Source organism: Pseudopipra pipra, chromosome 7, assembly GCF_036250125.1.
Source record: "Pseudopipra pipra isolate bDixPip1 chromosome 7, bDixPip1.hap1, whole genome shotgun sequence".
NCBI classification, from domain to species: domain Eukaryota; kingdom Metazoa; phylum Chordata; class Aves; order Passeriformes; family Pipridae; genus Pseudopipra; species Pseudopipra pipra.
This window is the reverse complement of record NC_087555.1, coordinates 31200993-31217801: the sequence shown is the minus strand read 5'-3', so window position 1 is coordinate 31217801 and position 16809 is coordinate 31200993. Positions and strand designations below refer to the sequence as shown.

General features: G+C 39.0%; 1 protein-coding gene across 1 annotated transcript in view; it reads right to left on the bottom strand.

Annotated features, from left to right (window-relative positions):
* The window catches only part of CCDC93 (coiled-coil domain containing 93), a 37752-nt gene extending 21362 nt beyond the window's left edge, over window positions 1-16390 (bottom strand). Inside the window, exons 1-10 of the mRNA XM_064661522.1 lie at window positions 16250-16390; window positions 15097-15210; window positions 13347-13441; window positions 10887-10998; window positions 8325-8423; window positions 7530-7586; window positions 3984-4084; window positions 2851-2890; window positions 1439-1531; window positions 929-979 (exon numbers count right to left, since the gene is read on the bottom strand). Of these exons, the coding sequence (XP_064517592.1) occupies window positions 929-979; window positions 1439-1531; window positions 2851-2890; window positions 3984-4084; window positions 7530-7586; window positions 8325-8423; window positions 10887-10998; window positions 13347-13441; window positions 15097-15210; window positions 16250-16291 (804 nt within the window). The 5' untranslated portion in view covers window positions 16292-16390. The remainder of the gene's footprint in view (window positions 1-928; window positions 980-1438; window positions 1532-2850; window positions 2891-3983; window positions 4085-7529; window positions 7587-8324; window positions 8424-10886; window positions 10999-13346; window positions 13442-15096; window positions 15211-16249) is intronic.
* Window positions 16391-16809: the final 419 nt, after the last annotated feature.

Sequence of the window (16809 nt, the reverse complement as noted above, 5' to 3'; positions counted from 1 at the left end):
GTAAAAATCTCTAATCAGAAGAAAAGTCCAGGAAACATTCCACCCCTCAAAGTCAACTTTGCTGATGGAAATTTCTCATTTAAAACCTTTTAGCAAATTTGAATTCAGATTTCAGAAACTTAATTTTAATTCTAATCTCTACATTGAATTCTACATTTGCAGTAATAAAACTCTAAGAATGCAGGGACGTGCAAGAATGCACCTTTCAAACTGCATGCTTGTATAAAAACAGTTTTCAAACAGAGCTGAATTCTACAATGGATTTCAGTAGAAAGCATGTCAATCAACTTGGAAAGCAGACTAATTACTGCCTTTGCTTTTGTGACTTCAGCATAAACAGAAACAATTTTTAACAACTGAATTTCTTCCTATTCCTCTCACCCAGAAATCAAAATATAAGGATTGACTACAAGTTCCATTATGTCATTAAACACAACCAATTAAGAAAACAAGATACATACCCAGTATTACATATCCAGTATTTTCAGTATCTTAGACCAACATTGATGTTTCTAACTGTTATCGGTGTATTGAAAAGCACCTTGAAAGGCACAGAATTTTCCTCCACCCTCCCCAGCAAAACAATTCCTCCTCTGCATAACGTCACAAGATGAATAAAGTAAGACCATACTGCATCTTGGGCAGCTGCACAGTGATGTCTTTCCTCTGAAATTCTCCTTATAGAAACCATTTGGAAGAGGCACTAATTTATATTGTTGTTACCATTTCAAGGCAACTGATGAACGCATCAGCCTCCTAAAAATTACTGTCTTTCTAATTCAACCATCTTTTATTGCACTCTCCTTATGAAAGTTCAGATGCAGTCATTCCAAGACTTCATACCTGAATCAGTAATCTGATTTTAGGAATAACTGCCACAATCAACCATAATTTAAACAAAGCTGTATCAGTTTTAAATGGTACTCACCTCTTCTGTTGCCATTGCAGCCATTCCAGTCATCAGAGTTTTAATGCGAAGCTAGAGAAAAATAGGAAGATTTATACATAACAATTCAACTTCTGTTTAGCTTTTTTCTGCCAGGGACACATCTATACAATTAGTATCATACAACATGTGTATTTTAATGCATGTAATGGGGCACTAAATCTGTGAAAGTTAAAGAAGAGCTGGCTAAAGTTACCAAATTTAAGAAAATTCCTTATAACAGTACACATTTCCCTCAGATTATTCAGTTCCACTGTCAACCAAAACCCAAGCTTTTAAAAATGCTTCAATTCCAAAACAAAAATTGAGTTTTGGAGTATTAAACACCTACAAACATTTCTGTGCATCAGGTTTCATATTCTCCTGTGGGAAGCAAATGCCACTTCAACTAACCATGGAAATTTTCCTTCTTCCAGAGAACAACTGGGCAGTGATAACTGCTGCCCTCCCCCCAAGTTAGTAACATCCATGCCTACTATGTCTGTGGCACACCTCTTCAGCTGCCTGAAGGTCATCTTCATCACAAGGCTCAGCTTTTCCTGCTGCTGCAAGCCCTGCAGGCAGCACAGCTTTTTTATCTTCAGCCTTTTAAAGAAAAAAATAAGACACTATTATATCTAGTTCCTGTTTTCTAAAGTGTTAAATAAGACATCAAGGAGAAAACTGGAATGTAGCTGTTCTGTTTTCATGAATACATTTCAGCTACACTCCAAATCATGTCAGCTGAAACGTAAGGCTCCCTGATTTCTCACAAGTATTCCAGCTGTGTTTCTGGCTTCCTAGGGACACATTTGGTGCAAAGATTCCTTATCCCACAGCCTTCTGAGAGCTACCAACCTCAGAAGAAAACCAGCTATCCCAAAACATGATGTCTGCTACATAGCAGAAGGCTGAATTTTTTTTTTACTTTTAAATAATTTTTATAACTTAATACTGGTATAATAAACACACAACATAAGAAGTGTAAAACTGCCTGGTTTAGTTAGAAGAACTCATACCACAAAATTAGTGACAGCTGGTGACAGATAGACTTGATTTCTAGGTCACTATTGCACCACTAACACAACTATTTCATTGTCCACTTCTGCCTTACTGGAGACTCCCACAACAATCATGATGACCACCTAATATACAATATCCCAAAGTCAACAATATTTTTGAAGAAAGAAAATTAACTCAATAAACATGACTGCAGCCTGGCAGCTACTCCGAGGGGAAAACAGCCATGCCTAGATTGGGAAACAGCTCTATTTATAAAATTTAAATGTGAAATTTGTATGTGGAATACTGAGATGATGAAGGGCAACCTTAATATAGTCAATGCATTGCTGAGTCCATGACATGCTTAATGCATTATTTTCATTATTTCTGTCTCTGATAAAAGCTTGTAGCCAAATTAATAGTAAACAGTAACACTGCGCATACTCTGACAAGGACATTTTAAGATTTCATAATCATCAAAAGCAAGGATACTACTTTTCAAGAAGCCCAATGATTTATTTATGACATGGTATCATGTTTCCCTACCACATTTGATAACCTGTTTTGTAATAAATGTCTATAATATTTCTTCCCAAGCTGAATGAGTCTTTAAAAAGAAAAAGAAAAACCCACTAATGATCACATTATGGAACACTTAGTCAAAAGATGCTTACTAAGCAGACAGGATATGTCATTACCTCACAGTAAAAACAGAACTAAAACAAACACAATACCCAACCCCTCTTTCTTTTAAACATGGAATGCAGATTTTAAGTTCCAGTTAGCAGGTTTTTTAGAGAGGGTAATAATGGAAGTTACAGCTGTTTATGCTACTGTTTTCTTCTAAGATCTAAGAGTTACCAACACTCCAACAATGCAATTCTTGCCACTATTTGAGTATTTTAAATTAGTATTTTTTTTACCTGTTCAGTTTTTCCTGCTTGTCTGCTAAATCCATATCTCCTAAAAGAACAATAGGAAACATGAAGGAAATAGATTGTTGTTTACAACTTGCACAAATACATTTCTATCAGTTTTCAACATAAGATATGCACCAACAGCCAGATTCAGGTTAGTTTTTGGAATGTTTCAAGGTAACTAAATAAGCAAGTACTGAAGCATATTTACAGAATGATTTCAACTCCATCTACTCTTTCCATCACGATTTGCAAATCTTGACTCTTCATAAAATGCTGTCGTGTAAAGCTCATGAAAGGAAAAAGCAATGCCCTCTTTCCATTTGGAAGTTAATCCTGAGCTATTACACTATAGTCCATGTTACTGTTAAAAGGAAGGCACTCAAAATAGTGAGAACAAAAAATACAAACATCTATGGCTTTGGGGGGAGAAGAAGCCACAGAAGATACAAAATGTAATTCAAATGTCATTTGCACTCGTTAAGTATAAAGAGCTCAGACAGCAGACAAGCTGTTCTTATCACTAAACTGTGAAAAGAAAAACTGGAAATAGAAACCTCAAATAGAAGCTCTGTAACTTCATTTTTACGTGTTTGGAGAGCTCTCAGTAAACCAGAGGGGCTTTCAAAGATAATGGAAAAGTGAAAACCTTGGTAACTTGGACTTTATATGGGAGTTTGCAGAAAGTAAAAAGACCAAACAATGACTCAGCCTCTTGATGTAACAGCCATATTAGAACTATAAAAAGAGGCAACAGCAACTTCAGCTCCTTTTCCCCTCACTTTCTGAGGATTGCTTGCAAAAAGACAATATTGATTGACAGTACCTAGAAGGATCATGAATTTAAGCCACTTCTATAACACAAAGAACAACCATGTTAAAAAAACAAATCCTACTAAAAGCACAAAGTCTGAACTTGGGCTCCCATTGTACAAAAAACGTTTCACACGTATAAGGACTGTCCAGTCCCCAGAGAACTTACAGGATAAGCAAACAAAATATGAAACCAAACAGGAGTACATTTCACATAGTTCATTTCTGAAGTAGTATGAAAAAACCCATCACAATCTGAATTTTATATATAATGCTTATAATACACACAACACAAACCCCAAGGAGAATTAAATGAAGCCTTTCACCTGCCGTATTCCAGAAGTGTAGCATGAACCTTCGATTCCTCATCCAGCAGCTCCTCAGCTCCCTTCTGACGTTTGTATTTTCTCTGAGGTTTGTAAACCTCCTGTAAGACAGTGAATGGATTCAGAGCTCATAAAAGGCTTTTCTAAAATAAGTGATGAATTGTTATCTCAAGTGATATACACATTGTTTACTTTCCAACTCAATATACTTACCCAAATAGACATCCCTCACTTTGTCTTTTTGGAATTACATTATAAAATCTTACTGAATTCATTTCTAAACAATTTGCTATACGAATAAAACCTTTCCAGGTTTAAAACAAAAAAATAAGTGGATATTTAACAACAACACAATTTCTCAACCATCTCTTCTGTCATGTTTGAAAGAAGAGTCAAAAATAATACACTCAACATCTATTAAGATTATTTGGCTAATGTCAGTGTCTAGTAATGTTACCTCCTTTGTGAGTTAATTCTATTTGCAAACTCTGATTAGATAAATAAATGCAATTATTTTTTACTCAATAATCACAGGTTACAACAGAACAAGCAGATTTTATTGGAACAAAAATACCTGAAGGAGTTTGTTAGCAAAATGATTCAATCTAATGCTATCCCAATGTGATCCAATAGCTGGACAACAGCCCATCAAATAAAACAAGGATTCACAAGTATTATTTTGTTCTCATAGAGTTGCTTTCAATTTAAAAACAAAAGGAAGAACATTTTTCGTTCGTTCTGACTTTCTATACAAGATAAACCATTATTTTCAACAAGCAGTTGCTGCACTGTAACATTGAAACAGATTGAAAGCTATTTTAGCAAAGACAGGTAATCCCAAAGTGGAGATTTCAAACAAGTGAAAATTGACACTATTCCTTGGCAAGTTTCTACGGAATTTGTCTGTTACCCTTTGCAATTTTTACTTCATTTCTAATCTTAATTTCTGTCATCTTTGTTTCCAGCTATTCAATCTTGCTACATTTTTGACTGTCACATGAAAAAGCTTTTTAGGACCAAGGATCTCCTGCAAAATGTACTTTCATATCTACAGAGAGGCAATGTAAGAAAAATAATTATAGCTTTCATGATGGCACTGTATTTTATATCTTTGCTATATAAAGTGTAGGCATCATATCATAAACATCAGTCTTGGCATCAGGTAATTGAGTAGTTGAATAAAACCACTACAAGATAACCTCAATTGACTAGACAGTCACCTTTCCACAGCAGCAATTCCTATTCCAATAACCATTACTGATATTTAATATTCCCTTTTCCAACCTTTAGGCCTGATCATGACCATAAATCTCGGTGTACTGACCCCTTGAGAAAAGAAGGGTAGGTCCTCAGACCAGAGTTGTAGTAATGAATTCAGACAACAAACTATTCTTTCACACTTGCTGATCCTCTTTTAGGAGAGTGAATTTCTCTTCCACTTCCAATGCATAATGATTTAAAGGTGACCTACAAAAGTACCTTCATCTAACAGCCACCTTCTCCTTCCAGTTCCTATGGATAGATAGAAAAGCTTCTGCACATTCTCCCTTGCAGATTCATTCTGTGTTCTTCTGGGCTGTACTTATGCTTTGATGCCTTAAGAGATCTCACAAACTAATCTTTTGTTAAGAAGATCAGGTGCCAGCTGTAGAAGACATGATCCTGACAGAGCTCATATACTTAAGGAAGAGGTGTTTGTCTAATGATACCCTGAACAAATGGCAAAAACTTTATGTACCATGAAGGTGCACCTAAAAACAAGATAACTGAGCCAGAGGAGAAGATAGAATACAAATAATGGAACATAGAAATTAAGCCTTGAAACCACTTCTGTTTCTCAGCAACCACAGGGAACCCTTCATCACTGTTAATCAAATACCTTCTGTATATTTTTGAATGACACTGAAAATTCTAGGTACTGCTGTTCCATAAGAGCATTGTGATTACTTTGTTTCTGTCTCTTCTGTGACAAGGTCGATATCAGCCACTTGGATACAGACTCTTTAGTGCTATATAAAGACAGTGCAGGTAAAAAATGGACACACTTGAAAAACTAGGACAATTATTCTGAAAATTGAAAATAAACAGAAGCCAAATGAATTTCAAGTGCTACTTGATAGAACTCACATTTGGAATTTGCTTTATCCCACAGGTTTGCATTCCTTCTGAATTTAAAAGGTTATACAGGTGCATAAACAATGCAATGATACCTAGGTACAAGGGGAGCTAACTTGTAAAACAGAAAACATCTCAGTGGAAAGACAAAGTATTTCTGGGTGGAGTAAAAGACTCATTGTAAGTCTGATAATAATTAAAAAAACCACAATCAAACCATGGGGAACAATACTTAAGAGACTGTAACTGAAGTTTTCAAAGCAAGGTCAATTTTTCAAATAGATTGACAAGGGATTTGCATGGGTCATCACCTGGAGACTTTCACAGCGACCTTATTCTACAAACACAGACTGTAACTCAACCACATCCATGAGGCTCAGCAGCACTCAGGTCACTAGTACAGAAAAACAACTATCTCTAAAATGTGACAAAAAAGTCAGATGACTTGTTTGGTCCATCACACAACCTCTCACACAGCTCATTATGCTGGCAGTGGACACCTCCACCTGTGCATGAAGAGTTCAGATGCCTGGTAGAGCTACCTGAAATATCACTGGTTTTCTCTGCAGAGTAGGGTTTCACCATCTATTGAAGATCCCTGGAAATGACCTAATCAAATCAAACCCAGATTTTTAATCCTTTCTCAAATGCTGGACTGGAATTTATCAAGATGGTCCAAAACAAACAGTAGCAAACTGTGGGGAGTCAGGAATGGTGAACTGATGGTCCCAAGCAAACAGGGAAACTAGAAAGCAAGGACAGAAATTCCAGGGATAGAAACTTCAGTTGCTAGCTAGGCAGCTGAATTTAGGTATGAGTGAGAGAGCCTAGATATGTTACATGTCATTGTAGTATTCATGAACAAGCTTTCAAAAAATATTAACAAGCGGTTTATCCAAGAGTTAAAAGATCTGCACCTGAAGAGGGAGGGAGAACACAGGTGATACCACCTTTCCCAACCAACATCTGCCACTTGAAGAAAACATTTCTGAAGTAGAATGTGTACTTCTACAGCTAATTACAAGTAAAAAAGACAAGCATTGAAATGCAGACATTTAAATTGAAGAGGTCATCACTATATTAATTTCAAGATAAATAGTCCAACTGCTGATAGCTTCAAACAAACAGTCTACTGAGAGTCTACTGTAAGCTACTTGGTGAGTTTAGTTTGATAGTGAGGAATTCCACACCCTCTGTGCAGGCATTTAATATGATTTCTCTACTCATATAGTGCACACCTAAAAGGTTTTCAATCTGATACATTGGCATTTGAGACCTGTTCTAAGAATGAACCTCAACATGTAACTTAATTGGTATCTTCTCGTGAGAAAAGCCAGGACTGGCTGCATTAAACAGAATTAACTACCACCATTTCATTACTAAAGCCACTTGTTTCTTGATCATGAAAAAGGAAAAATCTAACATACTTACAAAGATATCAGTAACCGTTTTGATCGCTTTCTCTTTCCTTTGCATAAATTCATCATCCTGAAAGACATTAACGGAGGTAATGAAAAAGACCAGGAATGGAGATTAAATCTCAACCATTCTAACGATTCTGTGAAACCAAGTTGTCAAATAGTTTCTGAGTTGTCCAGTTATTTGGTGAAACATCAGTGATTTCTTGTAACACAGAAATGTAGTTGCTTCTGTCATCAGATGCTGGGTAGGTCTTTAAAACTGTATCCGGATTGGCAGTCCTGCTCTCTGCTTATACAGGACCTGACACAAATGCAATTCCAGCACACTACTGGGATCTCCAATCTTTACTACACTATAAAAAAATGAAGCAGTGATAGGCTTTATGTGGAAAAGAGAAAAGTATTCTCTACTGTTATTTTAGTTTCTAAGCATTAAAAATAATTAAAAAAACAACCGAAAAGCTAACCAAAAAACAAAAGCACAAACCCCAAAACAAAATCCAAACCATTCCAAGTTAGTAAAATCTGTCTATCTCAATAGTAGGGCCATCTACCTTTAATACTGTTACTAAGTTACAAGACAAACTTGGGTTCTAGGTGTTAAATTTGGAATTAATAAAACTGAGTTCTGCACTACAGGCACATATCCAAGCTCATTCCACCCCTCCTCCTATACAAAGGAAACAAAACAAAATGATAGCAAAAGCAACTCTGGTGTACTGTGCTGATTTCAGAGCTGTGAAGCTGGTACTGCACCTGAGCATTTGACACATCATAACAGAAACAGGAACTGGCTTCATCGTACCTCTGGCAGTCTGTGAGTTTTTTGAAACTGTGATATAGAGTAAGAACGGACATAGTCTCCCATTTCTTCCCTTGTTTCTATTGCACGTTTCACCAGCCACTGAAAAAAAAAAAATTATCAGTCGAAAGAAGAAGAGTAACAGCAGCAAACAACAAACTGCTGCATAATTATTTTTAATACATGATAAAAGCTAAAAGCACATTTTAAGCACAGAAACAAGAACAAGTGATTTTTTTATTTGTAAACATGGTAACCCAGGGACCTAATCCTAACAAAGTGATTCAGCATAAGCTATTTTATAAACTTCAAATTTCTTCTTCTTCTGTGCATATGATTCTTTTATGAAATTTTCCTACTATAGATCTCTGTTATAAAAAACTACAGCTCCACTGTGAAAAGATGTATCTTCAAGCCTATGAAGTGCTCATGAAGAACCACATGCCTGTGTAAGAAAAAAAGACTTCTGACATTTATAAGACCACACAAAAAGCCACAAAATATTGAAGTACATTTTAAACAACGTCGGAGAAGATAAATCCTGCTGGCTGTTGACAGCCCGTGCAGGAGGTCACATAAGAGACGAGATGAGATCAATCTTGGGATCCAAGTTTGAACCAGCAACTGTTTCCTGTGCTATAACCATGAACCCCTGGAAAGCAAGGGGAAGATGATGACAACGAGAGATGAAAATGCAATCTATTAATTACAAAGTACATCTCAACACAAGTTTGTGTACATACTTTTGTCTGTGAACATAAGCACAATTTACCAGGAAGAACAGCGACATTTCTGCCCACTGGAATATTTGTTATGGGAATTCTTTTAAATTATTTTCTTAAAGTTCTGCTACAGTCTGTGGCAGTGAGCCAACCCAACCTAATTTCTTCCTGTTGGGAAGGATTCATCTAAATTTTTCCTGTCAAGACCACCAGACTAGTTTACACAGTGCAAGAGGTATTGGGACACAATGCCAGGCAGAAGAGCAAGCTTTTTTATTAGTTGGGCATTGATTTGAGATTTACAGATAGCAAGTGGAATCCTGAATTTAACAGGGCACTGAATAAAGTGTCATTATCAAATACATAATTCCTACATGGTGTAGTCAGCATTTTATAGCTCTTGCATGGTCTTTTTCAGAACAGAGTATGCTGGTGACATCAGCAAGTTTTCTAGAAAGCCTGTCTTGGCTGGGATGAAATGAGGAACCCACAGTGTGGAGCAGGCAGAGTTTCACAGGAGCCTGACAGAAAGCCACAATTTCTAAAAAAAGATCCTCTACAGACAAAAAACTAAATCAAGAAAGACTTCTTCAAGTATGGGTCAGCTATACCACCTACTGGCCAGCTACTGAGAACCACTGCTCTCAGAGAAACCCAGAAGGAGATTTCCTCCCTGCTTAGAATTAATGTTTCTCCTTTCCTGAGGTAATATCTCAAACCAGGATTTTGGATAAAGCAGGTCAGAAAAAAGAATACCTTGTGCTATAGTTCTTACAGCAGGAGTAATATTTTTCCTGTGAAAGAAGCCTAGTATTTAATAAACGTAACCATTCCTTGTCATTAAGTGACCAGGGAAAGAAATTCACCTGGATTGGATTTTTTTTTTTTTTTTTTTTTTTTTTTTTTTTTTTTTTTTTTTTTTTTGTGTAGGAAACAAGAGTTCAGAAGTAAAAAGTCTTATTAACAAGATACAAACTTTCCACCTTAGGCTGCATCAGAACAGCTTGAAAGCTGTGTAACAGTAGCACACACCATGGAATGTTTTGTGGGGAGTGCAGTTAAGTGTGGTTTCGCTCAGGAGACTCCTACTAGAAGATAAGACAAAGCATCAGGATGTTTTCCCCACTTCTTACAAACTGGAACTTAGATTCCATTCTTGCTAAATTCCTTCACAGGCAGGAGGTAGTGAGATATTTAATGAAAAAAAAGCTTGCTTAACAGTCTTTATTTTCCCTATGTATCAAAGATATGTTCCTGTGTGCACATGAAAGGAAAATCAAAAACTGATAACAACATGCCAAGGATTCTCAAAATACCACAGGTAGCTGTGTAACACTAACATCAAGTGTTAGCTTAAACCTTAATAAACTTGAGAACTATGCATATGCACATGCTTAGCTAGTGGTGCTTGTCAGAGTAATGTATTTTTCCACCCATACAGTTTTTAAGTGATAAGAATTAAGGATGTATTATGCTTAAAGAAACAATCCCAACTGCCTTTAGTCTTATTCACATTTGATTCACTGACTATCTTCATAACTTAGTCTGTGCTTAAGCTTATGGAATAAGCAGGTATTCCACAAAAGGCAGAATCTGACTCCATTTCAAAGGATTTAGAGAATTTGATTTGCCACCTTCTTAAATATGGATCAAATGATACTTAAGGATTCTATCATCCATAATGTCACTCCATTCTTTAAAAACATTAAATTACTTCTCTGTGACTATTCATTTCAAAGTTAAATAAAGAGCCAAACAATAATACAAAGCTTTGTTAAATTTTTTATGCAAGTTTTATGGCCTTTATCAGCAAACTATCAATACACCATAAAATTATTATTACCTGTATAACAGGAAATATATGAATGAAATCCAGTCCCTGGATCTGATGTGGCTCCAAACGATGAGGACACTTCATTTTTGGTAATACTGACACAATTTTTTCAGTTAAGGCACTATTATAAAACAACAAAAACACAGATGTGTTTTTCTTTTGTAAATTACAAATTATTTTTGCAAACGCAGTTAAGTCCCCTCAAGTTGCTTCCACTGTATGCAGTTTTTCTATTTATAGTATTACACACAAACCTTCTAAATCTTCGTGTCTGGTCAGATGAAATACCCAGGTAAGATACATCTACAAACACCTTTGCATATTCTAGTATATGCCCACACTAGCTTTAAGAACAATTATAATAAGAGATATGCACTTAAAAAGTACAGAATCAAATGTAAAGACTTAAAATTTGTTTGGCAGAACTCCCAAAACATACCTTGATGCTAGTCCTGAAACTTGATGGTTTTAAATATATATTGCACTTAAAAGCTAAGTACACAGTATACTTCACATAGTTTTCAAGTGAGTAAAACTGAATTTGCTGGCAACTGTCTCATTCTAGAGCTCAGGCAGGATCTGGTAAAGTGAAAGGATTACACTACCACAAGGGATTCATCTACAGAAACTTCATCCTGTTTCCACTAAATTCTTTATTTTAGGGCAAGGAATTTTTTTGCTGTAAGTGATGCCAAGTACATTTTTAAAGTAGGTGTCAGCACCGAGGATGAAAAATTTACTAGGAAAACCAAAGCTATTTCTCCATGAAGGAGAAAAAGTAACTGGTCCAGTACTGACCTCAGTGATATTTAGTACTGCCCAAATGGACAACTGATATTCCGGAAGAACAAAACAGGAGCAAGAGCTATGAGACCAAAGCCTGGGAAAAGAGCCTGAAACGTTATACCTATTAAAGGGAAGTGGAGCACAATCAAAGCAAATGCAATTAAAACAAAAGTTTTATCCAACAGATGCAAGGTCCTCTCCTAATGTACGCCTGTGTTTATTTCAACCCAGCAATTAAATAACAGGACACCATCACAATGTCTTTGGAATAATACTGAGAAAACACAATTAACTTTTCCTTATCTTGAGAACACCACAGAAGCCCTGAGCCACCACCAATGTAAACATTACATGGACATCAAAACAGCCTATGCTTGTGTGATTCTGAACACTTCAGATTTACAAATAAATCATTGTTGCTGTTTTGGGAAAAGAGCCTGGTTTTTGTTTTGCCAGTTTTGCATCCAGTCAGCTGGAAAAATAACAGAACATTTTCAGGACAACTTAACTATTTCCTATCCTGCTGTTCTTAAGGATAACAACGATGGCAATCATAAAAACCTGGCGATTATAAAAATTATCACCACCATCTTCATTCCTAGCTTCTACTTAATTCCTTGCACTTGGCAATGCTTTATGTAGTTAGTAATCTATGAAAATCTGAATGTCCCCAAGGGCAATGGCAATACCCACAAATCTTTACTTTTAAAAGTGTTACAGCCTTGCCAATGCTCAACGACTTTCAAGAAAACAGCACAGAGAGATGTTCTTTTCAACTACATTGAGCAAAGAAGTCTCTTCATGTCACTGTAACTTGTCAGGCTATTCTTACTTTCTGCAAATTTTAATTATTGCTCTTTTATCACAGATATGCATGTGTTTGGAATGTGTTCCTTTTCTCAGCATAAAAAAAGTTTATAACCTCCCTAATACAGGAATTAGCTGGCTTATGAGCAAATTCCATGCATAAGAAATTAATCAAAACAGAGTTGTTTCATTGGGTCAGTTTGAGAAAGGAAATCTCCCACCCAGCATGGGGCAGGTAACTATTTTGGCAACAATGACATGCTTTAAATTCTGTTTGCTGATGCCTACAATTCCAACCCAGAACCATAAAGGAGAGTCAGAGGTTATTTACACAGCAGAATTGCAGACAGAGGGTACTCAGGAAAGGTCTTCTAATGTTGCACTCCAGTTTCCAGCAGCGTGGTCTCCCTCTGCCCTTTGTTTTGGCCTCTGCATCACCCCCTTGTGCCAGCACAAGCATCTGTGCAGCTGTGCAGAGAACTGGATCCAGGAATTCATTCATGTTAAAACTATTTTCTTTTTCTTTTCTTTTTTTTAATAGGGTTTAATCAGGATCAGTTCCCAATCCAGTTCGGTGAGGAGCCACACATATCCCTACTAAGCAGTGAAAGCATTTAAGAGCATGGCAGCCCAGCGAGAATAGCACTGCCTTTTTTGAAATTAACTTCTTTCTGGTTTTAGAGTTTGTGGAACTACAGTCTGAGAAACCCAGAAACTTGTGCAATGTTTTGCAAACAGGCAGTCTTGAAAAGCAGGAAACTTGGACTAAAAATCTTTCTTAGAAACAGGCAAATAGCAGGTAACTTCCCCTTCCCCACCTGCTTCCTCTTTTTTAAGAAGAATTAAAATACCCCACTTGCCATTTAACCAACTTACATTTTTTGACCAATAGTAGAGTTTTCCTGAAATAATAAATCAACATCGATATCGAAGTTGCAAGTAGTGATACACCACGTCATGCCACCTACCACCTATCAAAGGAACAACAGCAGAGTTAGTTCCATTATAAACTGAAGAGGTAAAACCAAATACGTCTTACAGGCTGTAGTGTTCTCTCCATCCTCAGTATTCTCATAGAGAGAGACCAAAATAGATACCAGAACCATATCAACTTCTACATACAATACACATATACAAGAAAAAAACCAGCAGTTATTGATATTCTAAATTCCTCTCTTAGCTTCATTTAGCCTTAGATTTGAAACAGCTTTCAGAATAAAAAAAAAAAAAGGATAAAACAAAGTATGTTTAACATACAACAGTATGTTAAATGTCATGATCTCTAAAAAGTGACCAGATTAAAATTTTATCAAGGATCCTAATTTTTGCATTCGTGTACTTACCTTTATACATACACATTTGCTAGTACTATTCCTTGCTTGCTAAGACAAGTGTTAGACACAATACCAGCAATGGAAATCCTCAGCTCTACAGAAATCTCTCTTTCAGGCCCTAATCTGACATATACTTCAGCATATTTAAACTCCTGAGCCATTTCATCAACTTCATATAAATATTTAAAGACAACCTTGCATAAACATAGGCAAGATAACCTAAATATATGCAAAGGCAAAGAACAGGAAAGGGATTAAAATATGGAGTAACTCACCAATATCACCCAGCAAATTGGGAACCTTGTTCTAGACAAGGTTTCTGACACATCACCCGTCCCACATTCCCCTGTGAAACAGTTAACCTCCAGAATCCCTTCTGCACTAGCACCTTGAGCATTTGCAATAGCAATGCTCCTTTTTGTGAGGTTGGGCATTGTCGTAAAATGATACCTTTGCAATTGTTCTTAGGTAAGTATGAACCTGACTTCTTCACACAAATGCAACACTGTTACATCCTAGGGCACTCTCTTTCAAACTACTCAGTGCCTGTGTGCACAGACTCCTGAGCAGCTACACTTAGCAATATCAAGGAGTTTGGAGAAACTAAAATTGCATTGTAAAGCGAGGCTATGCTATGATCAAAGAGCAGAAAACAGAAGCGTCCATTTCAAGCCTTCTGTAGTTGTGTGTTTTCAAACCTTGGTTTAGGAATTTCTCACAGAGTCAGCACTGAAACAATTCAGAAATCTCTCTTCAACCTGAACTTTGCTCACTGTCAGTATCACACACTTCCTGTCTGGGACAATGAAAGGTTAACATATGTGACATTCTAAATATATGTAAAAACAGCCCCAAAATAATCTCACATGGATAACTGTTCCATTCTTACACAGATACTTCCTCATTTCTCATTAACGAATACTTGCTTTTAAAATTATCAGGCTTTCTACAAGTATCAAATCTCATTATTCTAACTGCAGTTGAGAGAAGGGGGGAAATTCCCTGGATACGACTCTCCCACAGGCTGTAACACCCACAAAAAAAGCAGACAGCAATTAGGTTGCATCCAACTGTCTCCCTTAAAACAGGCCTTGCTGCACGAAATCATCTTTCAAGACTGAGGAGGTCCTGTCTGCCTGAAACTAGGTCATTTGCAGAATTATTTACACAAGAAAGCCTCACAGGTTGCAAGTGTCCTTTATAAAGTCACCCAACACTGCTAAACAAACTAGCGAAATACATGAACCTCATATACTTTAAAAAAGGGTTTAAAAATATTGCACTGGTCTCACCTTGTCAAAGGGTGACAATCCCTTGATTCTTGCTCGAAAATACCCAGCAGCCACCAACAATTCCAAAATTTCAGTCAACTTGATGTTTTGTTCCTCATCTTCTCTCGTTTCAACCTGACAAACAAACAACACAACACTAATTGAGCATTTCTCATTCATTTGAAGAATGAACATTTTCCAAACTTAACCTTAGCACAGACCACACATCAGGGAAAATCTTGACTACCATATGCAACTTGGTTGTTAATATGAAAGACATTAAAGAAACAGGTACGTTTCTACATGGATTTAACATCACATTTTTTTCACCCAGTTAAATACTTTAATCTGGTTTTCCTATTGAAACTCCTGGTCCACTGCTTGCCTCCAGCTAGACAAACCGCCCTATTGCCACAAGCCACTTAATTTATTCTCCATTTTGCACATTTCCTTCAATTTCAGGCTTCATAAAATCACACACCTCAATTTAACCTCTACCCCAGCCAAAACCAGGACACGCTTCTATAATCCTTTTACAAAAACAGGAGGAGAAATCCACATGGAATTCCACTTTTTGGAGGGGTAATGCAATTTCAAAGCACAGCAGTGACAAAAGTAAAGTGTGACAGGCAAACCGGAGAGCTCCAGTGCTCCGAAGAGCGACCCCAGAGCACCAGCACAGCCACCACATCGCTTTTGTCCCCACCTTACAGGATGAAACCCCACAGCTCCAGGGATACACACGGTTCAGGAGAGGCGCAGAGCTCCCACACACCTCAGCCCTAAGCCGGAGAGACGGGTCACAGGGCTGCAGGTCTGCCCCGAGGGGCTGCAGGGACCCACCTGCGCACCCTCCCCACCTCCAGCGTTTCGGACACCCTCCTGCTCTCCCCTCGCTCCCGCGGGAGCCAGGCGATCCCGTCCGGCAGCGGGGCCCCGGCAGGGCGGTGGAGCACCGAAGGTGACCCGCACAGCGTTGCCGGCAGCCCCGCAGGCCTCCCCGCGCCCCCCGCGCCCCCGGGCCGAGCCCGCGGCGCGGCAGCGACCGCCGGGCTCCCGGAAAGGCTCCGGGAAGGAGAAGGCGGTGAGCCCGGGGACGCCGGTGCCGCGGGGCCGGGGGGAGCAGCGGCCGCGCCTCGGGGGGACGGGGGGCTGGGAGCGAGCGCTGCGGTACCTCCTGCGGGGCCTGGCGCTCCTGCCCCCGCGGGACCCCCATCGCGGTCCGCCGGTCGCGCCGCTGTCACGTCCGCTCGCCGCCGCCGCCGCAGCGCCCCGGCGAAGGGGTGTTCCCGGCCGGCGGCTGCCGGGTTCCCCCGCCCCCGCGCAATGGTTCGCCCGCACCCTCCCTGCGTACAAGCGCATCCGGGCCGTGCCATTCGCGGCCGAAGGGGTGCGGGGGAAGGAGGGCGGTGGCTCATGTGACTGACGGGCTGCGCGGAGCGCAACGGCCGCGGCCCCGCCCGCCCGCGGGCTGCGCCCCTGGGGGCGCCCCCGGGTGCCCCCGTGCCCGCGGCTCTTCGGAGCGCGGCTCCGCCCTCAGGCGCCGGGTGGTTCCCTTCAGCTGTACTGCGCTTCGCGCTGCGCTTTTTCCTTCATTTTTTCCTTTTCCAAGGGGTCCTGAGGCCTCCCGCCGGCATGGAGGACAAGTTGCGGAGTGCTCTGTGACCGCGAGGTGCCTCACGGCCGCTGATGCCCCTCAGGGTGCTGACACTCCTCATTGCCAGCCGGATTCCC